At 52.2% G+C, this 27,530-nt stretch overlaps 1 protein-coding gene across 7 annotated transcripts in view; it reads left to right on the forward strand.

Annotated features, from left to right (window-relative positions):
• Nucleotides 1–27,530, forward strand: part of LOC143936269 (cilia- and flagella-associated protein 337-like) — a 105,009-nt gene that overhangs the window by 26,106 nt on the left and 51,373 nt on the right. For 6 of the 7 annotated variants that reach the window (XM_077460711.1, XM_077460707.1, XM_077460708.1 and 3 more), the window contains 3 exons: nt 19,812–20,058; nt 22,965–23,108; nt 23,225–23,347. In XM_077460711.1, coding sequence (XP_077316837.1) covers nt 19,812–20,058; nt 22,965–23,108; nt 23,225–23,347 — 514 coding nt within the window. Of the gene's footprint in view, nt 1–13,653; nt 13,769–19,811; nt 20,059–22,964; nt 23,109–23,224; nt 23,348–27,530 lie in introns of those variants that run through there. The other variant, XM_077460712.1, reaches the window with a different exon arrangement.

Raw genomic sequence — 27,530 nt, forward strand, 5'->3', positions numbered from 1 at the left:
AGGGGAAACACTGTGGCCTCTGGTGTAAAGGGGAACTCTGATGTAAGGGGTCCTCTGAGAACCCTGATTTACCTTTGTGTACTTACTCAGAGGCAGGGGAGAGAAGGGGGGTGAGACTTAAATCACAGACAGGGAGGGATGGTGAGCTCACTCACCCTTTGGCAGCACCTCTCATCCAGATGTATCTGAGGCTGCTTGACTTCAAATTTCCGGCCCCAACTTTCCTTTTCTGAGGCACAGCGCCAGGGAATTGAGTGAGAGAAGACAAAGAGGGGTAGGGGTGGGGTAAGAGGTGCAGATCGAACCCTCTCTCCTCTCCCATCTGTGTTTTTTTTTTTTTGGGGGGGGGGGGGTTGTTAGTGTTGCCTTTAGGCAGTGTGAAAGAGTGTAACAGACACTCTCAGCTGAGACAACTGCAGCCAGCAATCCTGCTGGGAAGCCATAGTCCAGTCTAAATAATGTGTCCGAGTTTCAGACAGTCTGAAACCCGGACACATGATTCCAAACCCGAACTGTCCGGGTGAATCCTGGACAGGTGGCAACCCTATATTACGCTCTAGTGGTGTGTTTGAGTTGGAGAAATCCTGTCAGTCCGACTGCATTTTCAAGGGCATGGCAGCCCATTTTTATTCAGAAGAAACAGTTCAAAAATAAACATCTCAGGGTATCCAGCATGACAGTCCTGCTTCAGAACAAGCAGCATTCAGCCTTCCTGGATAACACACAGCACTCCTCCTCAGGTCTTCCACCTCAGGCCTTCCACCTCAAGCCTTTCTCCTCAGGCCTTCCTCCTCGACCACTCCTCCTCAGGCCTTCCTGGATAACACACGGCACTCCTCCTCAGGTTTTCCTCCTCAGGCCTTCCTCCTCGGCCACTCCTCCTCAGGCCTTCCTGGATAACACACGGCACTCCTCCTCAGGCCTTCCTCCTCAGGCCTTCCTCCTCAGGCCTTCCTCCTCGGCCACTCCTCCTCAGGCCTTCCTGGATAACACACGGCACTCCTCCTCAGGTCTTCCACCTCAGGCCTTCCTCCTCAGGCCTTCCTCCTCGGCCACTCCTCCTCAGGCCTTCCTGGATAACACACGGCACTCCTCCTCAGGCCTTCCTCCTCAGGCCTTCCTCCTCGGCCACTCCTCCTCAGGCCTTCCTGGATAACACACGGCACTCCTCCTCAGGTCTTCCGCCTCAGGCCTTCCTCCTCGGCCACTCCTCCTCAGGCCTTCCTGGATAACACACGGCACTCCTCCTCAGGTCTTCCTCCTCAGGCCTTCCTCCTCGGCCACTCCTCCTCAGGCCTTCCTGGATAACACACGGCACTCCTCCTCAGGTCTTCCGCCTCAGGCCTTCCACCTCAAGCCTTTCTCCTCAGCCACTCCTCCTCAGGCCTTTCTCCTCGGCCACTCCTCCTCAGGCCTTCCACCTCAGGCCTTCCACCTCAGGCCTTCCACCTCAGGCCTTCCACCTCGGCCACTCCTCCTCAGGCCTTTCTCTTTGGCCACTCCTCCTCAGGCCTTTCTCTTTGGCCACTCCTCCTCAGGCCTTTCTCTTTGGCCACTCCTCCTCAGGCCTTTCTCTTTGGCCACTCCTCCTCAGGCCTTTCTCCTTCGCCACTCCTCCTCAGGCCTTTCACCTCAGGCCTTCCACCTCAGGCCTTCCTCCCCAGGCCTTCCTCCTCGGCCACTCCTCCTCAGGCCTTCCTCCTCGGCCACTCCTCCTCAGGCCTTTCTGGATAACACACGGCACTCCTCCTCAGGCCTTCCTCCTCAGACCTTCCTCCTCGGCCACTCCTCCTCAGGCCTTCCTGGATAACACACGGCACTCCTCCTCAGGCCTTCCTCCTCGGCCACTCCTCCTCAGGCCTTCCTGGATAACACACGGCACTCCTCCTCAGGCCTTCCTCCTCAGACCTTCCTCCTCGACCACTCCTCCTCAGGCCTTCCTGGATAACACACGGCACTCCTCCTCAGGCCTTCCTCCTCAGACCTTCCTCCTCAGGTCTTCCTTCTCAGCCACTCCTCCTCAGGCCTTCCTGGATAACACACGGCACTCCTCCTCAGGCCTTCCTCCTCAGGCCTTCCTCCTCAGCCACTCCTCCTCAGGCCTTCCTGGATAACACACGGCACTCCTCCTCAGACCTTCCTCCTCAGCCACTCCTCCTCAGGCCTTCCTGGTTAAAACACGACACTCCTCCTCAGGCCTTCCTCCTTGGCCACTCCTCCTCAGGCCTTCCTGGATAACACACGGCACTCCTCCTCACACCTTCCTCCTCAGACCTTCCTCCTCAGGCACTCCTCCTCAGCCACTCCTCCTCAGGCCTTCCTGGGTAAAACACGATACTCCTCCTCAGGCCTTGGTCTGTCTTCTCCAGACCCGCCTCCCTGTATCTAAACCTGCTAGTCCATCTAACACTCTCCCCCCGACTGACAATGCTGCTGTCCAAAGGTGCCCCCTGTGCCCCTTCCTCCAGAGTGAGGGGAGCAGTCTAATACAGAAGGTGTGTTACTGGCCAGATCAGCGGGTGAGGGGATAAGCTGTAATATGACATTTCTGGTTTGGGGGGTAATAGCTTCTTTCCCCTGGATGTGATATGCAGTATGAGCTGAGAAGTGTCAGCTTCCGTCACGGCCTAACTGTGTGACTTCCCCCACCATGACTCTTCATCTGTTTATCCAACGACTGGAGTCCTTACCTCTGACCTGCAAGACCAAGCCGTGCCGCCGCTTCTCCACGCTACCGGGTGTGGCCATTGCTAGGCGGAGGACCATATCAACCAGTCTGTGTGTATATACTCTATATATGTGTGTGTGTGTGTGCATATAATATACTGTATATATGTGTGTATATACTCCTATATACGTGTGTGTGTGTGTGTGTGTGTGTGTGTGTGTATACACTCTATGTGTGTGTGTGTGTGTGTGTGTGTGTGTGTGTGTGTGTATATATATATATATATATATACAGACAGGGCTAGGAGGAACCTGTATACACATATTGTTCCTCTATACACAGTATCTGACAAAAGTAAGTACACCCCTCAGTGACGTGTGTAAATCTTTTCATGTGACAACACTGACTACTTTACATTGTAGAGAAGTGTCGATTGTTAGAGATCTATTGATTTCTCCCTAAGTTTGGCCTTGTTGCACTTTTTCTCTTCTAGCACTAGGTGGCCGGGCAATTGGTGGTTAGTGATGGACGAACTTCCGACGGGACGTTTCACGAACGGGGCCGATAGTTTGCGAACCGTAACGTTCGCGGCGGGCCCCATTGACTTCAATGGGAGGCGAACTTTGCAAACCTACAGGTCAAATTTGCAGCCACAAAATAATTACTAGCTGTGCAAACATAGTCCCACCACATGGCCAATGACATAACACATGTATGAGGTGAATCTGGGATCGACAACTACAAGCATTCTTTTTTTATATGTGAAATTCTGACAATTCAGGACTGTGGAGCGCATGAAGGCAATGGAGGAGAGGGAAGGTCAGGGTAGGCAAAGAAGAGGGTGCAGGAGATGATCACCAGCAGCGTGACATACAGCAATGACACCTGCACCGTGATAGAGAGCACTGACATCAGCAGCGTGACATAAAGCACTGACACCAGCACCGTGATATACAGCACTGACACCTGCACCGTAAGCAGCCCCAGGAGTAAGTCAGCATAGCACAGGGATGGTGGGAGCCCCTCATAATGAGCATAGCACAGGGATGGTGGGAGCCCCTCATAATATGCACAGCAGAGGTACAGCCCCAGGAGGAAGTCAGCATAGCACAGGGATGGTGGGAGCCCCTCATAATAAGCAGCCCCAGGAGGAAGTCAGCACAGCACAGGGATGGTGGGAGCCCCTCATAATATGCACAGCTCCAGGAGGAAGTCAGCACAGCACAGGGATGGTGAACTTTACAAACCTACAGGTCATATTTGCAGCCACAAAATAATTACTAGCTGTGCACATGGCCACCACATGGCCAATGACATAACACGTGTATGAGGTGAATCTGGGATCGACGACTACAAGCATTCTTTTTTTATATGTGAAATTCTGACAATTCAGGACTCTTGAGACAATGGAGGCGAGGGAAGGTCAGGGTAGGCAAAGAAGAGGGTGCAGGAGATGATCACCAGCACCATGATATACAGCACTGACACCAGCACCGTGATAGAGTGCACTGACATGAGCACCGAGATGGAGAGCACTAACAGCAGCACTGATACCAGCAACTTGCTGCTGGGCCCCAAAAATATGACACCGCTCAACCTCTTCAAACAGGAGGGTACGGGCATATAGTATGGCATGCTTTTTAGGTTGTGATCAGCAGACTGTACCTCATTCAACCCTATATACTGTAGTACACTATACCTTACCAGTCCTTAGAAGGACCTATACTGATAAAGGACTGCTGCAGAATTGGGCAGCAGTCAGCAGTAGTGCACCTCAACCCTATATATTGTGGACCTATACCAGTCCTTAAGGATTAGCAGACTGTACCTCACTCAACCCTATATACTATAGTACGCTATACCTTACCAGTCCTTAGAAGGACCTTTGTGCAAATAGTAGGTTGTGATTAGCAGACTGTACCTCAGTCCCTATACTCATAAAGGACTACTACAGCAGAAGGGCAGCAGTCAAGTATAATATTCTTTCTATATTTGGAAGAAAGAATATTATACGTATACAAGCCTATTACCATACCAGTCCTGAAAAGAACCTTTGTGGACCTAATAGTAACAGCTTGTCACGGTCGTTCCACTATCCCGGTCGCCCAAGGAAGACTTACCCGCAGGTTCCCTGTACGAGGGGATCGTCGGTGCCTTCGGACGCGGGTTGGCGCTAACGAACGCACGCGAGTGCACGTAGTCCCCAACAGGCGCACGCGGGTGCGCGTTGACACGAGCGGGCGCACGCGGGTGCGCGACGAGCCGAACGGGCGTACGCGGGTACGCGGGGTCACGAACGGGAGCACGGTTACCCGCGGGGGTACGCAAACGTACCGTGCGACCGTTCTTGGCGCCCAGTTGCCTACTTAAGGGACCTGCTCCTGCTCCTCTGTGCTGTCCTGTCTACAGCGTTCCCGAGACTCCTGCTATCCGTTCCTGTGTGTGTGTTCCTGATTCTGTACCCGGCCTGTTCCTGGACCTTGCCTGTTAGCCGCCTGCCTCCGACCCTTTGCCTGATTGACCACGCTTCTGCCTTCTGCTTTGTACCTCCGCTGCCCGATTGTTGCCGACCCAGCTCGTCCCTGACCACGCCTGCCAGTCTGCCTAAAGTCCAGCGCTGACTACTTCTGCAGTTCCTGCCTGTTCACCTGTGCCAGCTGTCCAACAGTTCCTGCCCAGCATCCAGCGCTGGTTGCACCTGCCGTTCCAGTCTACCACCTGTTCCGGCCACCCACTACCAGCTATCCTGCCTGGCACTTGTGTCCTCCGGACTCCTGAATCCCTGTTCCCATCTCCAGGGGCTCTCGAGCCGGAGGCTTACGAGGCGCCACTCCCTGCACGCTTGGGCTCTCCAACCAGGTACGTGACAGTACAGGACAGCCATGTCCGAGCCCTCGCAGGGAGCGTCTCCAATGGATGAACTTTGCCACCATCTAGCCGGCCTCACCCAGGCCGTGAAGAACCTGCAAGAGGGCTACGGTCGTTTGGAAGAACGGGTTCAAGCCCTATCTGCCGCAGCTCCAGTTGCCCCTGGACCTCCAGGCCCACCTTCAGTGGTCATGTTGCCGCCAGAGCCAAGGGTCCCTACACCAGACCGTTTCTCCGGTAACCGAAATAAGTTCAGGGCCTTCCGGAATTCCTGCGAGCTCTTCTTCGCCCTTCAACCCCGGACCTTCTCTCTCGAGGCAACGAAAGTAGGGTTCGTTATCTCCCTGCTAACCGACGAACCCCAGGCCTGGGCACATCGCCTTCTTGAACGAAAAGACCCCTCTCTGGACTCCTTAGATGCTTTCTTCCAAGCCATGTCTCGTCTATATGAGGACCCCCAGCTTGCTGCTACCGCAGAAGCAGCTTTGCACGTACTCCAACAAGGTCGCAGGCCAGTAGAGGACTATGTGTCTGAGTTCAGGCGCTGGAGCGCCGACACGGAGTGGAACAACTCAGCTCTCCGCTACCAGTTCCGCATGGGACTCTCGGAGGCATTGAAAGACGAACTGGCCCGTGTAGGAACCCCTGAGACCCTTGAAGCGCTCATCGACCTCTCTGTCCAGATTGATAGGCGTTTAAGAGAGCGTCGTCTGGAGCGTTCTTCTTCCACCTCTCGCCCAGTCTGGATGTTGCCACGGGTTCCAAGTTCCAATCCACCGGTCCTTCCTGGTCCTTCTTCCCCGGATTTATCGGAACCTATGCAGCTGGGTCTACTTCGTCCATCTCTGACCCCCGAGGAGCGCCAACGCCGAAGAACTGGTAACCTGTGCCTCTATTGCGGGGGATCTGGACATTATGTTCGCACTTGCGCCGCCAAGTCGCGTAAGTGCCTTCTTATACCTCCTGCCTCTTCTCCTACTCCGCCTAGTACCAGTACCATCTCTCACCTGGCTGTGCCTCTTCTTTTACAGTTCTCCGGAAAGACTAGCAGCGTCAACGCGATTATTGACTCTGGGGCCTGTAGCGGTTTTATGGACCTATCCTTTGCCTTGAGAAACAACATTCCCCTTCGGCCTAGGGCCAAGGAACTTCCAATCTATTTGGCCGACGGTTCCTCTCTGAGATCCGGACCTGTAACCCAGGAAACATCCCCCCTTCATGTCACCATCGCTGGGGACCACCAGGAGCACCTGTGTCTGGACATTATTGAGTCTCCACTCTTTCCCATAATCCTTGGCATGCCCTGGTTGAAGGCCCACAACCCCTTGATAAATTGGTTCACCGGAAGAATTGAGTTTCCATCTGCCTATTGTCATCAGTATTGTCTTCCAGCCATCAAGACGGACCCTTCTTCTCTGCTCTGCTTGGAGACAGACGCCGAGATCCGACAGGCGGTGCCCGAAGTCTATCATCAATTTATGGACGTTTTCAGTAAGAAGGGCGCAGAGACTTTACCTCCCCACAGACTATATGACTGCCCCATTGACTTGCTTCCGGGAGCGGAGATTCCCTTCGGGAGAATCTTCCCCCTATCTGAGACCGAGCTGGGAGCCCTAAAGACCTACCTGGATGATAACTTAAAGAAGGGCTTTATCCGACCATCCACTTCCCCGGCAGGTGCAGGGATTTTCTTCGTCCAGAAGAAGGACCACTCCTTACGGCCATGTGTAGACTACCGGGCACTCAACAAAGTTACTGTAAAAAACCGCTACCCTCTACCGTTGGTGCCCGAATTATTCCAGAGACTGGGGTCGGCTAGGGTGTTCTCCAAGCTGGATCTGCGGGGTGCCTACAACCTGGTCCGTATTCGCGAAGGCGATGAGTGGAAGACTGCCTTTCGTACCCGCTTTGGGCATTATGAATATCTTGTTATGCCCTTTGGACTCTGTAATGCCCCTGCTACATTCCAGCATTTCGTTAATGATGTCTTTAGAGAGTACCTAGACCTGTTTGTTGTCATATACCTTGATGATATTCTAATCTTCTCTTCCTCTTTAGTCGAACATCGGGAACATGTGAAGGTTGTCCTGGCTCGTCTCCGCCTCCATGGCCTGTACGCTAAACCGGAGAAGTGCGTCTTTGAGCAACAGAGCATTCAATTCCTGGGCCTGATCATTTCAGTAAATGGAATAGAAATGGATCCCCAGAAGATCTCAGCCATCCTAGACTGGCCCGCTCCCTCGGACCGAAAAGGGGTCCAACGGTTCGTGGGATTTGCTAATTTTTATAGAAAGTTCATCAGAGGATTTTCATCCATCATTTCCCCCATCACTGAACTGACCAGACAGGGTCAAAGATTCCTGTGGACTCCTAAGGCACAAGAAGCCTTTGAAACCTTGAAGAATCTGTTTGTATCTGCTTCGATCCTGAGACACCCCGACGCCACGCTGCCTTATATCCTGGAGGTGGATGCTTCGGAAGTAGCCGTTGGGGCAGTATTATCCCAGAGACAGGGACCTAAGTCACTTTTGTACCCGGTGGCCTTTTTCTCCCGTAAACTCTCGGAAGCTGAGCGGAACTACGACGTCGGTGACCGGGAACTACTGGCAATCAAGGCAGCATTGGAGGAATGGCGCTACCTCCTTGAAGGTGCTTCCCACCCGATCCTGGTTTATACGGACCACAAGAACCTGGAGTATCTTAAATCAGCCAAGCGACTGAAGCCAAGACAGGCTCTTTGGGCACTTTTCTTTTCTAGATTCATGTTCCATATCACGTACAGGCCCGGGTCAAAAAACGTGAAGCCCGATGCTCTCTCCCGGATGTACAATGAATCAGTGGTACCTCCTACTCCAGACACCATTCTTCCCCCAGGAAACTTCCTCCTGCTTCAGGAAGATCTCCTGTCCCGAATTAAGCAGGCCTCCAGTGATCCGGCTCTATCATCTGACACCTCCTTAACCTCCAAAGACGGTCTTCTCTGGCACCAGGACAGAATCTTTGTCCCCCAGGAGATACGTACTGCGGTCCTCAGCTCCTGCCACGACCACCCATTGGCCGGTCACTTTGGGGTGTTCAAAACCACAGACTTACTCCGACGCACGTTTTGGTGGCCTCAAATGAAGAAGCACTGCAGGGAATATGTAGAAGCATGCACCACTTGCATTAGGAATAAGGGGAGTAAATCGAAGGTTTGGGGCTTGCTGAGACCATTGCCCATCCCGGATAGGCCATGGAAGATGATATCCATGGATTTCATCGTGGAACTGCCCCCCTCTGAAGACTTTTCCTCGATCCTGGTGGTGGTAGACAGGTTTACTAAGATGGCCCACTTTTTACCCATGAAGGGGACCCCGTCGGCCACAGAGATGGCCAGGACTTTTATTAAAGAAGTGGTAAGGCTCCACGGCATTCCTGCTGACATCACCTCTGACAGGGGAGTTCAATTCACATCCAGGTTTTGGAAAGCTCTCTGTGGGGCCCTGAAAATTGAACTTCGCTTTTCTTCGGCCTATCACCCTCAAACTAACGGCCAGACCGAGAGAACCAACCAAACGCTGGAGCAATATCTGCGTTGCTTCTCTTCCTTCTCCCAGGACGATTGGGTATCGCTCCTACCTTTAGCAGAATTCGCATATAATAATTCTATCCATTCGGCCACCAAACAGTCCCCTTTCTTTGCAAACTTTGGTTTCCATCCACTTTTTCTACCCGGTAATCTTCCCGAGTGTTCAGTACCGGCGGTTCAGGAGGACCTTAACTTCTTCAGGAATAACAACAGGATTCTTCAAGAAACTCTGGCTAAGACCCAGGAACACTATAAGGAAGTCTTCGATAAGAAGAGAAGGGGCGAACTTAACCTCCAGGTCGGGGACCAGGTCTGGCTGTCTACTTTAAACTTGAAGTTAGCTTGTCCTTCCAGGAAGCTGGGCCCGAAGTTTGTGGGTCCATTCCCCATTCTGAGGAAATTAAATGAAGTAGCCTTTGAGCTGAAACTCCCGGGGTCATTCCGGATCCACCCGGTCTTTCATGTCTCATTGCTCAAGCCTGCGGTTCCGGACCCCTTTGCCGATCGGAGTAACAACCCCCCAGAACCCGTGATGATCGATGGGGAATTGGAGTATGAGGTTGAATCTATCTTGGACTGCAGGAGGAGACGTAACCAGACCCAGTTCCTGGTTAAATGGAAGGGATATGGCCCTGAGGAGAATTCGTGGGAACCGGAGTCCAACCTGCATGCTAAAAGACTGATCCATGCCTTCAAAAGGGCTCATCCGGATAAGATGGCACAGTTGGGCATCCGGAGGTTGCCCCTTGGGGGGGGGGCAATGTCACGGTCGTTCCACTATCCCGGTCGCCCAAGGAAGACTTACCCGCAGGTTCCCTGTACGAGGGGATCGTCGGTGCCTTCGGACGTGGGTTGGCGCTAACGAACGCACGCGAGTGCACGTAGTCCCCAACAGGCGCACGCGGGTGCGCGTTGACACGAGCGGGCGTACGCGGGTACGCGGGGTCACGAACGGGAGCACGGTTACCCGCGGGGGTACGCAAACGTACCGTGCGACCGTTCTTGGCGCCCAGTTGCCTACTTAAGGGACCTGCTCCTGCTCCTCTGTGCTGTCCTGTCTACAGCGTTCCCGAGACTCCTGCTATCCGTTCCTGTGTGTGTGTTCCTGATTCTGTACCCGGCCTGTTCCTGGACCTTGCCTGTTAGCCGCCTGCCTCCGACCCTTTGCCTGATTGACCACGCTTCTGCCTTCTGCTTTGTACCTCCGCTGCCCGATTGTTGCCGACCCAGCTCGTCCCTGACCACGCCTGCCAGTCTGCCTAAAGTCCAGCGCTGACTACTTCTGCAGTTCCTGCCTGTTCACCTGTGCCAGCTGTCCAACAGTTCCTGCCCAGCATCCAGCGCTGGTTGCACCTGCCGTTCCAGTCTACCACCTGTTCCGGCCACCCACTACCAGCTATCCAGCCTGGCACTTGTGTCCTCCGGACTCCTGAATCCCTGTTCCCATCTCCAGGGGCTCTCGAGCCGGAGGCTTACGAGGCGCCGCTCTCTGCACGCTTGGGCTCTCCAACCAGGTACGTGACACAGCTACTGATTAAACTGACTGTCCCTCACTGCCACACACAGCTTCCTGCATGTCCCTATTTAAACTGACAAAACACAGGCTGCTGGAACAATAACTTGAATAGCACTCAAAACTATATCCTGTACTATTATACCATACCAGTCCTGAAAAGGACTTTTGTGGACCTAATAGTTTAATCATTAGCTGTTACTGACTGTCCCTGCTGCACACAGCGTCCTGTCCCTCTCTCAGCACTGACAAAAGACAGACTGCTGCAACAATGACTTGAATAGCAGTGCCTCAAACCTATATCCTGAACTACACCTATACCATACCAGTCCTTAAAAGAACTTTTGTGGACCTAATAGCTAGCGATTTGTGTCACTGCAGTCTCTCCCTGCTCCATACAGCAACCTCTCCCTATAGTGACAGAAGAAAGAATGTAAAATAGCCGCCGGATCGGGTCTATTTATAAGTTAGGGGGAATGTCCAAGTGTCCATGTGCTGTAATGTCTCAATTGGCTGTCCTGTACCCCATGATGGATGTGTCAACATAGGTCAAAGTTCTTTTACACAGTAAACACGGAAGTCCGCCGGGCAAACAGTGGCAATAGTCCGCCGATCGGGCGGACTGCGAACAGCCGAAATTCGCCACGAACCGACCGCCGGGCGAACAGTTCGGCCATCACTATTGGTGGTACTAGATATGAGAAGGACAACTCAAGGTCATGTTATGGGTATGTGGGATATCTCAGCCAATGGGCAGGGGTTTTCTTGAATCCCTTAGCCTGTTGGGAGAACCTATATATTTGGGTGAAGTCAGGTGACCTATGTTCTGTGCCACCCGGACAGCTGTCTGGGTGGAGGTGTGTTGTGTGCCCTGTGCCGCTAGTGAAATGGATCAGACCAATCGTCTGGTGAGTATCTGTCCCCATCCTGATTAGGCCTATGTAATCTGATGCATCATGAAGAACCACAAGGAGACTGTGTCCAGATAGGTGATACTACTTTATCCTTCCTGGTTACATGGGGTTATATATATATATATATATATATATATATATATATATATATATGAGTGACTTGTGCTGTGGGGGAGTACATCGCTAGTACAGTCTTATCTATATAATTGTAGCTTCTGATTGGTTATGTCCATGTAAGGTGGATTTCTTCCAGGATCTAGGTGTCATCATCTTGGGCATAGCCAGAGATTGGGCCTATCCCGGGGGCATCTGCCTGCCAGGCTGTGTGAGGGCCAGAAGTAAGAGGGCAGCACAGGGTTGGGATTGCGGCTTGCAGTCCAGCCAGAAGTGATGGTTCTGCCGGTTGGAGAAGCTGTCAGTGGTCGGAGGTAGAAGGGAAGCTGTCACCACGAAGGGACCAATCGCCTTTACCAGGGACCTCAGTGAGTAACTGAAGAAAGTACCAGAGCAGTTTTCTCACCGAACGGGCACGGTGGAGGACCGGGAAACTTCAGGCGGTGATGAAGTCAGGGACCCAACCAGCGAAGGTGACACTTGCAGAGCAGCCTTGTGAGTCAAACCAGGAGCCGAGCCGGCGAGCGGGGGTGAAGCTTGAGAAGTACCTGGAGTTCCAAGCTCGGGAGCCAGCAGAGAGGCGGGGGTAACGCTTGAGGAACATACCACGCCAACCTTGGAGGAGCTCCAGGGATTCGGAGTCGGTGAGTCCGGTGAGAGATCGGGAGCTCAGTGTTGAAGAACTACAAGGAGCAGTTGTAGTGGAGCTGAAAGAACTGTTAAGCTACTTTCACACAGGAGAATTGAGGGCGTTGGCGGTGTCCTATTTTTAGGGGCGCTTTTAACCCCCGCTAGCAGGCAAAAAAGGATTAAATCCACCCACAAAGCACCACTGCAGCAGCGCTTTGCTGGCGGTTTGGCAGCGCTGCCCATTGATTTCAGTGGTCAGGGGAGCTTTAGGAGCGGTGTATACAGCGCTGCAAAGATGCTGCTTGCAGGAGTTTTTTTAGCGTCCTGCCAGCGCACCACTCCAGTGTGAGCTCTCTGGGCCTTCACACTGGAGAGAGGAGAGGTGCTTTACAGGCACTATTTGTAGCGGTAAAGCGCCTCAGTGTAAAAGCAGCCTAACGTTTGAGTTAGGGACTGTTAAGTACTGTTGCCATAGGAGACAGCAATCCTGCAAGTGCAGAAGTGTCGCCTTGCTGGAGCTTTTCCCTGTACAGCTCTTCTCCTATTGAAGTCTCGGAGTCGGCCAACTGAGTTTGCTACTATCTAAGGGTGTCTTAGCCCTAACCCTCCTTCCCTTGCAAAATATAAAAAGGCACCCACTGTGCCTCACAACCCACCACATATTGAAGGATGTCAGCCATATCTGGACCTGGAGGTCCTCATTACACCAAAAGACCTTCCAACACAAAAAATGGGAGGGGTCTACGCACTCTGGTGAGATACTGTATATGCCCCTATACACACATATTGTCCCTCTATATACTGTATATCCCCCTATATACACATATTGTCCCTCTATATACTGTATATCCCCCTATATACACATATTGTCCCCCGTATACTGTATATCCCTCTATATACTGTATATCCCCCTATGTACACATATTGTCCCCCTATATACTGTATATCCCCCTATATACTGTATATCCCCCTATATACACATATTGTCCCTCTATATACTGTATATCCCCTATATACACATATTGTCCCCCTATATACTGTATATCCCCCATGTACACATATTGTCCCACTATATACTGTATATCCCCCCTATATACACATATTGTTGCTCTATATACTGTATATCCCCCCTATATACACATATTGTTGCTCTATATACTGTAATTATATCCCCCTATATACAGTATACATAGACACACGTTGTCCCGTGTGTGTGTGTGTGTGTATGTATATATATATATATATATATATATATTATACTCCCCTATATACAGTATATAGACACGTTGGGGGGTTTCTAGGGGAGGGTTTTGGTTTTCTCGGTCGCTGAGCGGATCATCCAGACTCTTCCAGTCTGTTATTTATTCACCAATCGGAATGTGTGACCGTCCTGCAGACTGACCGGAGGAGCCCAACACCTGACGGGTCAGGATGAGCTTCTCCAGAACCGACCTCCGGATCTATGAGGAGGAAGTGCCCAGCTCCATCACACGGTAATATGACTGGAGGAGGGGGATTTACTGACCAATGAGAGGAGAGGTGGGGGATTTACTGACCTGTGAGAGGGAGATTCACTGACCAATGAGAGGAGGGGGATTTACTGACCAATGAGAGGAGAGGAGGGGGATTTACTGACCTGTGAGAGGAGGGGGATTTACTGACCAATGAAAGGAGAGGTGGGGGATTTACTGACCTGTGAGAGGAGGGGGATTTACTGACCAATGAGAGGAGAGGTGGGGGATTTACTGACCTGTGAGAGGAGGGGGATTTACTGACCAATGAAAGGAGAGGTGGGGGATTTACTGACCTGTGAGAGGAGGGGGATTTACTGACCAATGAGAGGAGAGGAGGGGGATTTACTGACCTGTGAGAGGGGGATTCACTGACCAATGAGAGGAGGGGGATTTACTGACCAATGAGAGGAGAGGAGGGGGATTTACTGACCTGTGAGAGGAGGGGGATTTACTGACCAATGAGAGGAGAGGAGGGAAGTATTCACTGACCTGTGATAGGAGAGGGCTATTTACTGACTTCTAACTTCAGAGCTTTTCCTTCACACTAATAAGAAGCAATATTTAGTAGATTTGTGGGTCCTCACAACCTCTCCAGAGGTTCTCCATCCATAATACGGTCACACAATCTCATCATCATCCATAATACGGTCACACAATACCACCATCATCCATAATTAGGTCACACAATCCCATCATAATCCATAATACGGTCACACAATACCATCATCATCCATAATACGGTCACACAATCCCACCACCATCCATAATACGGTCACACAATCCCACCACCATCCATAATACGGTCACACAATCCCACCACCATCCATAGTTAGGTCACACAATCCCACCACCATCCATAATACGGCCACACAATCCCACCACCATCCATAGTTAGGTCACACAATCCCACCACCATCCATAATACGGTCACACAATCCCACCACCATCCATAATATGGTCACACAATCCCACCACCATCCATAATATGGTCACACAATCCCACCACCATCCATAATATGGTCACACAATCCCACCACCATCCATAGTTAGGTCACACAATCCCACCACCATCCATAATACGGCCACACAATCCCACCACCATCCATAGTTAGGTCACACAATCCCACCACCATCCATAATACGGTCACACAATCCCACCACCATCCATAATATGGTCACACAATCCCACCACCATCCATAATATGGTCACACAATCCCACCACCATCCATAGTTAGGTCACACAATCCCACCACCATCCATAATACGGTCACACAATCCCACCACCATCCATAATATGGTCACACAATCCCACCACCATCCATAGTTAGGTCACACAATCCCGCCACCATCCATAATACGGTCACACAATCCCACCATCATCCATAATACGGTCACACAATCCCACCACCATCCATAATACGGTCACACAATCCCACCACCATCCATAATACGGTCACACAATCCCACCACCATCCATAATTGGGTCACACAATCCCACCATCCATGATACGATCACGCAGTCCCATCATTGGACAGTACAATTGGTGAATGAGATGTAGGTCGAGGTAGCTGTGAATAAATCGCACAGCACTGGTGCCATGGCATTGAATCTATTGGCCAGTGTAAAGGTAAAACTCCCCCGAGATAGTGAAATCTGCCATTCTGGGCGGTCAGTTGAATCCCTGACATTGCTGAAAGCACAACCCCTGTAGGAGTCGCTGAGTACAGATTTTCCTGGGCCTCCCTCTTATTATCCTCAGCCAGATGCTTGGGTATTGTCACACTTATCCGCTCATTATCCAATGACCAGTCTAAGGGATTTGTTTTTTTTTGTATTTATTGGTAGAACTTGGATAGGAGAAGAGATTAGTGGGATACTCCAACTTTAAAGTGGTTGTAAACCCTTGCAAACCACTTTGACCTACAGGTAAGCCTAGATTAAGGCCTAGATTAAGGCCTACCTGTAGGTCCAAGAAATATCTCCTAAACCTACACGGTTTAGGAGATATTTACCTGAAGACAGCCACCGCTGTCTATGGCGCATGCACTGGGTAAGCCGCAGATCGTGGCGATATGCTGCGAGTGTTGGTTCCCGTGCGCATGCGCGGGAGTGACGTCAGCTAGACCCACGGAGACCCACCATGAAGATGGACGCTCGGAACTACAGGGGACAGCATTGACTTCGCTGGCTCCTGTGTCAGGTAAGTGACACATAATGGACTACTATGTGATGCACAGTAGTCCATTATGCTTTACCTTTGCAGGGAATCAGGGTTTACTTACTCTTTAACTAGACACAGATGAGGACAACTCTCACTTGGCTTCGCTTGGTTGAATTGAAGAGCAGACCCTCTGCAGAATTTGTATGGAAGAATAAGTCCTTTGCTTGCTCTGCCAGGAGACTCAATGAACCCTGAATCTTCGGGACACTAACCAGTATCCTCTTTAGCTGGCACCTGTCCAGGGATGGTCCTCACAGAATAAGCTCCTAGACTTATGTCTGTATTCACAGTAGCCAGGAACAGATCCTTCTAGGTGTGACTCCCTCCCAGTCAGTTCTGCAGGAAATCTGGGTTGCGACTCTGGACTCTGACCCTCAGGTCAACTACCTGAGGCCGCATGACAGCCTGTACAGAGGAGGGGCAGCAGCCCCCCCCCCCCTTCCTCCGAGACCCCACTCTCCAGCCGAAGACCCGTGCACATGTGCTCTCCTGGTATAAATACAGTCACCCAGCATGCCTTGTGGCAACCTCCTCAGCCAGTGGCCTATACCCATGCTCCCATTTGTCAGGTTTCCTCCCACTTTTCAATAGACCCCTTCCTATTGGATCAGAGTGAAAAAGGGCAGACAACATGAGCAGCATCTGATCACACTGAGCAGACCCAGTGGTATAAAGCTGACCCCTGAGGAAGCTTCACAGAAGCAGGAAAATAAATAATAGCAACAATATAAAACACTGACACAGAAGCAATAACTGATTGTAGAATATAAAGACTTTTCAAGCAACACTCCATTCAACTAGAAACCTATGTGATCAGGCAGGAGGGGGGGGGGGAGGGGTGACCAGGCAGGAGAGGGGTGACTGGGCAGGAGGGGGGGGCAGAGGGGTGACTGCTATTGTGTAACACCACTCCCTTCTGTGCCACAATACCACAGGTCAGATCAGATAGTTCAGCAAGTTACAGGCGTGGTCCTCAGTGACAGGCCTCGCTGGAGCCCTTCTCAAAGGGTACAGCGGTCCGGTGACACACCGCGCTTCAGGCTGGATCTGGCAAGGACATGTGAAGAGTGTCCTCCAGGCCACCGCTGGTTGGACAGAGGTACCTGGTGATGGATGCTCCTGCACCCACACGCAATGAATCTCCCTAGATCAGCCACAGTACACACCAACACAGAGTCACTTGCTGAAAGTTTGCAGGCCGGGGTCCCAAGAGGAAGATCCCGCCAGTGTTGCCAACCGTCAGTATTTTTACTGGCATCCAGTAAAAAACAGGCCATTTTCTCCTGCCAGTAAATGGCAGTAAAAGGAAAAGGTTGCCAGTAAAAAATATGGCTGTGACGCTTGGCTCAGTCCGGAGCCAGCCGAGACCATCCGAGTTACTGCTACGGTGTGTTCGGGCGACTCTGGCGGAGGTCGTTCCTGACCATGTCGTGTGATCTCATAGTGCAAGGGAGCCAAGCAGAGCAGCCTCGTGTGCAGGTCAGGGGCAGGGCAGGAGTGGGACTGTCAGTGCTGTGTGGACTGGAGGGACCACCTGGCGTGGAGAGAGACTGTCACTGTGACTCAGGAGGGGGCGTGTCCCGTCTGTGATCTGTACTGCTGTCATTGTCACTGTGACTCAGGAGGGGGCGTGTCCAGTCTGTGATCTGTACTGCTGTCATTGTTACTGTGACTCAGGATGGGGCATGTCCTGTCGGTGATCTCTACTGCGGTCATTGTCACTGTGACTCAGGAGGGGGATTGTCCCGTGACTCAGGAGGGGGCGTGTCCTGTCGGTGATCTGTACTGCTGTCATTGTCACTGTGACTCAGGAGGGGGCGTGTCCCGTCGGTGATCTGTACTACTGTCATTGTCACTGTGACTCAGGAGGGGGTGGCGTGTCCTGTCGGGGATCTGTACTACTGTCATTGTCACTGTGACTCAGGAGGGGGCCTGTCCCGTCGGGGATCTGTACTGCTGTCATTGTAACTATGACTCAGGAGGGGGCGTGTCCCATCGGTGATCTGTACTGCTGTCATTGTTACTGTGACTCAGGAGGGGCCGTGTCCCGTCGGGGATCTGTACTGCTGTCATTGTCACTATGACTCAGGAGGGGGCGTGTCCCGTCGGTGATCTGTACTACTGTCATTGTCACTGTGACTCAGGAGGGGGTGGCGTGTCCTGTCGGGGATCTGTACTACTGTCATTGTCACTGTGACTCAGGAGGGGGCCTGTCCCGTCGGGGATCTGTACTGCTGTCATTGTCACTGTGACTCAGGAGGGGGCCTGTCCCGTCGGGGATCTGTACTGCTGTCATTGTAACTATGACTCAGGAGGGGGCGTGTCCCATCGGTGATCTGTACTGCTGTCATTGTGACTCAGGAGGGGTGTGTCCCGTCGGGGATCTGTACTGCTGTCATTGTCACTATGACTCAGGAGGGGGCATGTCCTGTCGGGGATCTGTACTACTGTCATTGTCACTGTGACTCAGGAGGGGGCATGTCCTGTCGGGGATCTGTACTGCTGTCATTGTTACTGTGACTCAGGAGGGGGCGTGTCCTTTCGGTGATCTGTACTGCTGTCATTGTCAGAGTCAGTTTCATGTGTGTGCCTGATCCAATCCAATTTCTTACCCTCCTGAGTCCTGTTTCTGAGCTATTTACTGAAAATAAAATAAGAAATATGTTTTTTTGCCTTATTATCATATTGCTAAGTGCATATTGTGCATGTTTGTAGCCCAAATACTGACATTTGCATTTAAAACAGTCATTTTTTTAACTTCTGGAAATGCCAGTAAAAAACTTGGCTCTGCCAGTAAATTTAAACCTGGTAGGTTGGTAGCACTGGATCCCACGCCCACACAGGCCTTTTATCACCTCTTCCAGCATCCTGTTCTACTTCTCCAGCCGGCTGGTATTTGTAGTTCAAAACAGTCCAGCTAATGCAAATCTTGACTCCATGGACTACACGTCCCAGGATGCTTTGCTTTACTCATAGAACTCAGTCACTCTATATTCAGGATATGACAACACAGAGTCCAGCTGAACACTAGGAGAGAAAAGCTCCATAGCAGCGTCTTGTGACAGCTTATGGCTACATACTGTAATAATGTCGGGAAATCCAATCCATCATCTAATGATGCCGATGCAATGTGTCATCTTTTCATAGATCTGTATTGTGTGTAGCCATCCCTCAGTGGCAGGCAATGGGAGATTTTTCCTAGAGCTTCCAACATCAGATAATACGATTGTACAGAAGATGGTCTCCTAGCTGTGGTGTTCATGGGGGCTCTACATGTCCTCCTCTTCTGGTACCTCTACATGTCCTCTTCTGTCTGTAGGCGTGGTTCCTATTCTGGGACCTCTACATGTCCTCTTCTGTCTGTAGGCATGGTTCCTCTTCTGGGGCCTCTACATGTCCTCCTCTGTCTGTAGGTGTGGGCCTCTACATATCCTCCTCTGTCTGTAGGCGTGGTTACTCTTCTGGGGCCTCTACATGTCCTCCTCTGTCTGTAGGCGTGGTTACTCTTCTGGGGCCTCTACATGTCCTCCTCTGTCTGTAGGCGTGGTTACTCTTCTGGGCCTCTACATGTCCTCCTCTGTCTGTAGGCGTGGTTACTCTTCTGGGGCCTCTACATGTCCTCCTCCGAAGGAGCGGCTGAATTTTTCTGGGCTTACCGATTACCTCCACCAGCAAGTGTAAAGGATTGTCTTTTTTTTGTAGGGATTACAATTAGTGAAGAGAATAGTGGGAATTAGATACTTTCTGGTCAGTCTTCTGATTCCATCAGTTAAACTTCTGATTCCTTTTATTGATCCAGCTTCGATAGAAATGAGAACATGCGGCTGGAGGAGAAGTTCCGTTTGGATGACTTGCTGCGGTTAGAAGAAATTTTTGCCAATCATAACCAGCATGAAGAGAAGACTGAAGTGATGGGGGGAAGGAGGAAAGCTGTGCTGGGCCCACAGCGGGTCGGGAATATGACCCTGATAGAGTTTCAGAAAGTTCTGTCTGACCTATTCGGTTCACAGTTCTGGGATAACAACATGGAGCTTCTGTTTAACAAGGTATGAAGAGTCTCCTTCTATCTTCCTTTTATAGGTTGGTACTAGAAGCTGGATCCGGCTGTGGATCACTGGAATGGGGGAGGCTGGATCCGGCTGTGGATCCACTGTAATGGGGGAGGGGCTGGATCTGGCTGTGGATCCACTGTAATGGGGGAGGGCTGGATCTGGCTGTGGATCCACTGTAATGGGGGGGGCTGGATCTGGCTGTGGATCACTGGAATGGGGGAGGCTGGATCCGGCTATGGATCACTGGAATGGGGGAGGCTGGATCCAGCTGTGGATCACTGGAATAGGGGAGAGGCTGGAACTGGCTGTGGTTCACTGGAAAATGGGGGGAGGCTGGATCTGGCTGTGGCTCACTGGAATGGGGGGAGGCTGGATCTGGCTGTGGCTCACTGGAATGGGGGGAGGCTGGATCTGGCTGTGGATCACTGGAATGGGGGGAGGCTGGATCTGGCTGTGGATCACTGGAATGGGGGAGGCTGGATCTGGCTGTGGATCACTGGAATGGGGGAGGCTGGATCCGGCTGTGAATCACTGGAATGGGGGGAGGCTGGATCCTGCTGTGAATCACTTGAATAGGGGGAGGCTGGATCCGGCTGTGGATCACTTGAATGGGGGGAGGCTGGATCCGGCTGTGAATCACTGGAATGGGGGAGGCAGGATATGGCTGTGGATCACTGGAATGGGGGAGGCTGGATCCAGCTGTGGATCACTTGAATGGGGGAAGGCTGGATCTGGCTGTGGATCACTGGAATGAGGGGAGGCTGGATCCAGCTCTGGATCACTGGAATAGGGGGGAGGCTGGAACTGGCTGTGGATCACTGGAATGGGGGGAGGCTGGATCCGGCTGTAGCTCTCTGGAATGGGGGAGGCAGGATATGGCTGTGGATCACTGGAATGGGGGAGGCTGGATCTGGCTGTGGCTCTTTGGAATGGGGAGGCAGGATATGGCTGTGGATCACTGGAATGGGGGGAGGCTGGATCCGGCTGTGGATCACTGGAATGAGGGGAGGCTGGATCCGGCTATGGATCACTGGAATGGGGGGAGGCTGGATCCGGCTGTGGATCACTGAAATGGGGGGAGGCTAGATCCAGCTGTGGATCACTGGAATGGGGGGATATGAAAAAGTTTGGGGCTTGGGTTGATGACATTCATGCAAAACACGCAGAACCCACAAATCTGAATAAAGTCCCATTAGGTGAGGAATAAAGTGCTCATCTCCCGTACAATGGGGCTCGTCTCCTGTACAATGGGGCTCGTCTCCTGTACAATGGAGCTCTTTTATTGTACAATGGGGCTCGTCTCCTCTATCCTCTCCTCACTTCTCCTCCTCCTTATCTCCTCTTGTATCCTCTCCTCACTTTTCCTCCGTCTTTCCTCCTGTTTCCTCTCCACACTTCTCCTCCTCCTCCTCCTCCTCCTCCTCCTCCTCCTCTCCTCACTTCTCCTCTGTCTCTCCTCCTGTATCCTCTCCTCACTTCTCCTCCTGTATCCTCTCCTCACTTCTCCTCCGTCTCTCTCCTCCAGTATCCTCTCCTCACTTCTCCTCCGTCTCTCCTCCTGTACCCTCTCCTCACTCCTCCTCCCACCTCTCTTCCTGTATCCTCTCCTCACTACTCCTCTTGTATCCTCTCCTCACTTCTCCTCTTGTATCCTCTCCTCACTTCTCCTCCTGTATCCTCTTTCTCCTCCATCTCTTCTCCTGTATCCTCTCTGCGACAGACATAGCCAGGACAGAGGCTGTTGGAGGGGACAGAATGTGAGCCTCTTCCTTGCGATTTATGGGCCCTGGCATTTGGGGAACGGTGCTCTTTGTGAGCTGTATGCCTGGGGACCCTTGAGGTGGTGTTACTTGGAGTCAGATCCATGTCCCCCCCCCCAAGACACACAGACTCTGGATATGTATTTGCCATATTAGCAATAGACTGAATCACACTGTTGGGACACAAACTGTTAGATGCGAATGTCATCAACTCCAGCCACCTGTCTGTTGTGTAAATGGGTCTAGTCTGGCTTGTAAGAGTATTCCACACGTTGTTGTGCTAATTAACCCTGTGTTTATGTTTATGGTAATGTATATTGAATAGCCAATCAGTGAGCTAGGAGACAAAGTCTTACCCTGAAAAGTCCTATCTCTCAGACAATTAGTCTGGGTCAATGATTAGATAATTAGCTCATGCTAATTAGGTTAGGTTTTAGTCTTCTACTGTATTACAAATTCTTGTCATTATGGTTCTAATAAATGAGTCCGTGTAGAGCAGCTAAGCAAGTGTCGTCTTGTTTTGTGCTTGTGAACAGTTGGACTATCTGATATTTATATTCAGACAGTCACACTCTCCTCACGTCTCCTCCGTCCCTCCTCCTGTATCCTCTCCTCACTTCTCCGTTTCTCCTCCGTCCCTCCTCCTGTATCCTCTCCTCACTTCTCCTCCGTCTCTCCTCCTGTATCCTCTCCTCACTTCTCCTCCGTCTCTCCTCCTGTATCCTCTCCTCACTTCTCCTCCGTCCCTCCTCCTGTATCCTCTCCTCACTCCTCCTCCGTCTCTCCTCCTGTATCCTCTCCTCACTTCTCCTCCGTCCCTCCTCCTGTATCCTCTCCTCACTTCTCCTCCATCCCTCCTCCTGTATCCTCTCCTCACTTCTCCTCCGTCTCTCCTCCTGTATCCTCTCCTCACTTCTCCTCCGTCTCTACTCCTGTATCCTCTCCTCACTTCTCCTCCGTATCTCCTCCTGTATCCTCTCCTCACTCCTCCTCCGTCTCTCCTCCTGTATCCTTTCCTCACTTCTCCTCTGTCTCTCCTCCTGTATCCTCTCCTCACTTCTCCTCCTGTATCCTCTCCTCACTTCTCCTCCGTCTCTCCTCCTGTATCCTCTCCTCACTTGTCCTCTATCTCTCCTGCAGGTGGACACATCATGTGATGGATTTATTGACTGGAGTGAATTTTGTACATATATGTTGCTGCAGTACAAGGAAAGAGAGGTGATGATGACACAGAGGGCGAGTGTTTTGGGGGAGCCCCTCATACGTCTGTGCACCCTCAGTAAGGTCAGTAGAGAGAGATGAAGGGCCACATGTCAGTGGAATGGCGCCCTCTGCAGGAATTGGGTGCGCTGGGGATGTCCAGAACCAATCACATTGTTCCGTCTTCTTTCTCTCTCCAGCAAGAGCCCACCTGCCGAATCCTGGCCATCGGTGGCCCCCCATCGTTCTGGTTCATGAGTGTCAGCAAAGGAGGGGTCCTCACTGCATGGGACGGCAACCTGAACCCAATGAGATCCTATGAGGTACATTCCATCCATTACCCCTCTATGTCGGACAGGGGTAGGTTACCCCTCTATGTCCCACCTTGTACAGTACACGGGGGTAGGTTACCTCTCTATGTCCCACCATGTACAGTACACAGGGGTAAGTTACCTCTCTATGTCCCACCATGTACAGTACACAAGGGTAGGATTTACACCCTCTCCCATGGCAGAGTTTAGTCTCCCACAAACTCTCTTTATTGTTAGGATGATGTCCATGATTATATGGTAGTAAAGCATGAGCAGTCAGTGAAGGTCTCGGATAACACACATTCTCTTTTTTGGACTATGCTGGATGTGGGGTTGAGAACTGTGTGTAACCATGCTGGATGAGGGGTTGAGGATTGTGTGGGACCATGCTGGTTGTGGGGTTGAGGACTGTGTGGAACCATGATGGATGTAGGGTTGAGGATTGTGTGGAACCCTGATGGATGTGGGGTTGAGTATTGTGTGGGACCATGCTAGATGTGGGGTTGAGGATTGTGTGGGACCATGCTGGATGTGGGGTTGAGGATTGTGTGGGACCATGCTGGATGTGGGGTTGAGGATTGTGTGGGACCATGCTGGATGTGGGGTTGAGGATTGTGTGGGACCATTCTGGATGTGGGGTTGAGGACTGTGTGGGACCATGCAGGATGTGGGGTTGAGGATTGTGTGGGACCATGCTGGTTGTGGGGTTGAGGATTGTGTGGGACCATGCTGGATGTGGGGTTGAGGATTGTGTGGGACCATGCTGCATGTGGGGTTGAGGATTGTGTGGGACCATGCTGGATGAGGGGTTGAGGATTGTGTGGGACCATGCTGGATGTGGGGTTGAGGATTGTGTGGGACCATGATGGATGTGGGGTTGGAGGCTCGCTTGAGACCATGCAGGATGTGGGGTTGGATGCTCGTGTGAGACCATGCAGGATGTCGGGTTGGAGGCTCGTGTGAGACCATGCAGGACGTGGGGTTGGAGGCTTGTGTGGGACCATGTTGGATGTGGGGTTGGAGGCCCGTGTGAGACCATGCTGGATATGGGGTTGAGGATTGTGTGGGACCATGCTGGATGTGGGGTTGAGGACTGTGTGGGACCATGCAGGATGTGGGGTTGAGGACTGTGTGGGACCATGCTGGATGTGGGGTTGAGGACTGTGTGGGACCATGCTGGATGTGGGGTTGAGGACTGTGTGGGACCATGCTGGATGTGGGGTTGAGGATTGTGTGGGACCATGCTGGATGTGGGGTTGAGGACTGTGTGGGACCATGCTGGATGTGGGGTTGAGGACTGTGTGGGACCATGCTGGATGTTGAGGACTGTGTGGGACCATGCTGGATGTGGGGTTGGAGGCTCGATGGAGACCATGCTGGATGTGGGGTTGAAGGCTCGTGTGAGACCATGCTGGATATGGGGTTGAGGATTGTGTGGGACCATGCAGGATGTGGGGTTGAGGACTGTGTGGGACCATGCTGGATGTGGGGTTGAGGATTGTGTGGGACCATGCTGGATGTGGGGTTGAGGACTGTGTGGGACCATGCTGGATATGGGGTTGGAGGCTCGATGGAGACCATGCTGGATGTGGGGTTGGAGGCTCGTGTGAGACCATGCTGGATATGGGGTTGAGGATTGTGTGGGACCATGCTGGATATGGGGTTGAGGATTGTGTGGGACCATGCTGGGTGTGGTGTTGAGGACTGTGTGGGACCATGCTGGATGTGGGGTTGAGGACTGTGTGGGACCATGCTGGATGGGGGGTTGAGGACTGTGTGGGACCATGCTGGATGTGGGGTTGAGGACTGTGTGGGACCATGCTGGATGAGGGGTTGAGGACTGTGTGGGACCATGCTGGATGTGGGGTTGAGGACTGTGTGGGAACATGCTGTATGTGGGTTTGAAGACTGTGTTGGACTATGCTGGATGTGGGTTTGAAGACTGTGTTGGACCATGCTGGATGTAGGGTTGAGGATTGTGTGGCACCATGCTGGATGTAGGGTTGAAAACTGTGTGGGACCATGCTGGATGTGGGGTTGAGGACTGTGTTGGACTATGCTGGATGTGGGTTTGAAGACTGTGTTGGACTATGCTGGATGTGGGTTTGAAGACTGTGTTGGACTATGCTGGATGTGGGTTTGAAGACTGTGTTGGACCATGCTGGATGTAGGGTTGAGGATTGTGTGGCACCATGCTAGATGTAGGGCTGAAAACTGTGTGGGACCATGCTGGATGTGGGGTTGAGGACTGTGTGGGACCATGCTGTATGTGGGTTTGAAGACTGTGTTGGACTATGCTGTATGTGGGTTTGAAGACTGTGTTGGACTATGCTGGATGTGGGGTTGAGGATTGTGTGGGACCATGCTGGATGTGGGGTTGGGATTGTGTGGGACCATGCTGGATGTGGGGTTGAGGATTGTGTGGGACCATGCTGGATGTGGGGTTGAGGATTGTGTGGGACCATGCTGCATGTGGGGTTGAGGATTGTGTGGGACCATGCTGCATGTGGGGTTGAGGATTGTGTGGGACCATGCTGGATGAGGGGTTGAGGATTGTGTGGGACCATGCTGGATATGGGGTTGAGGATTGTGTGGGACCATGCAGGATGTGGGGTTGAGGACTGTGTGGGACCATGCTGGATGTGGGGTTGAGGATTGTGTGGGACCATGCTGGATGTGGGGTTGAGGACTGTGTGGGACCATGCTGGATATGGGGTTGGAGGCTCGATGGAGGCCATGCTGGATGTGGGGTTGGAGGCTCGTGTGAGACCATGCTGGATATGGGGTTGAGGATTGTGTGGGACCATGCTGGATATGGGGTTGAGGATTGTGTGGGACCATGCTGGGTGTGGTGTTGAGGACTGTGTGGGACCATGCTGGATGTGGGGTTGAGGACTGTGTGGGACCATGCTGGATGGGGGGTTGAGGACTGTGTGGGACCATGCTGGATGTGGGGTTGAGGACTGTGTGGGACCATGCTGGATGAGGGGTTGAGGACTGTGTGGGACCATGCTGGATGTGGGGTTGAGGACTGTGTGGGAACATGCTGTATGTGGGTTTGAAGACTGTGTTGGACTATGCTGGATGTGGGTTTGAAGACTGTGTTGGACCATGCTGGATGTAGGGTTGAGGATTGTGTGGCACCATGCTGGATGTAGGGTTGAAAACTGTGTGGGACCATGCTGGATGTGGGGTTGAGGACTGTGTTGGACTATGCTGGATGTGGGTTTGAAGACTGTGTTGGACTATGCTGGATGTGGGTTTGAAGACTGTGTTGGACTATGCTGGATGTGGGTTTGAAGACTGTGTTGGACCATGCTGGATGTAGGGTTGAGGATTGTGTGGCACCATGCTAGATGTAGGGCTGAAAACTGTGTGGGACCATGCTGGATGTGGGGTTGAGGACTGTGTGGGACCATGCTGTATGTGGGTTTGAAGACTGTGTTGGACTATGCTGTATGTGGGTTTGAAGACTGTGTTGGACTATGCTGGATGTGGGGTTGAGGATTGTGTGGGACCATGCTGGATGTGGGGTTGGGATTGTGTGGGACCATGCTGGATGTGGGGTTGAGGATTGTGTGGGACCATGCTGGATGTGGGGTTGAGGATTGTGTGGGACCATGCTGCATGTGGGGTTGAGGATTGTGTGGGACCATGCTGCATGTGGGGTTGAGGATTGTGTGGGACCATGCTGGATGAGGGGTTGAGGATTGTGTGGGACCATGCTGGATGTGGGGTTGAGGATTGTGTGGGACCATGATGGATGTGGGGTTGGAGGCTCGCTTGAGACCATGCAGGATGTGGGGTTGGATGCTCGTGTGAGACCATGCAGGACGTGGGGTTGGAGGCTTGTGTGGGACCATGTTGGATGTGGGGTTGGAGGCCCGTGTGAGACCATGCTGGATGTGGGGTTGAGGATTGTGTGGGACCATGCTGGATGTGGGGTTGAGGACTGTGTGGGACCATGCAGGATGTGGGGTTGAGGACTGTGTGGGACCAAGCTGGATGTGGGGTTGAGGACTGTGTGGGACCATGCTGGATGTGGGGTTGAGGACTGTGTGGGACCATGCTGGATGTGGGGTTGAGGATTGTGTGGGACCATGCTGGATGTGGGGTTGAGGACTGTGTGGGACCATGCTGGATGTGGGGTTGAGGACTGTGTGGGACCATGCAGGATGTGGGGTTGAGGACTGTG

The sequence above is a fragment of the Lithobates pipiens genome, unplaced genomic scaffold (assembly GCF_037356315.1).
Source record: "Lithobates pipiens isolate NorthernLeopardFrog02 unplaced genomic scaffold, aLitPip1_a1.2 Scaffold_28, whole genome shotgun sequence".
In the NCBI taxonomy this organism is placed as follows: domain Eukaryota; kingdom Metazoa; phylum Chordata; class Amphibia; order Anura; family Ranidae; genus Lithobates; species Lithobates pipiens.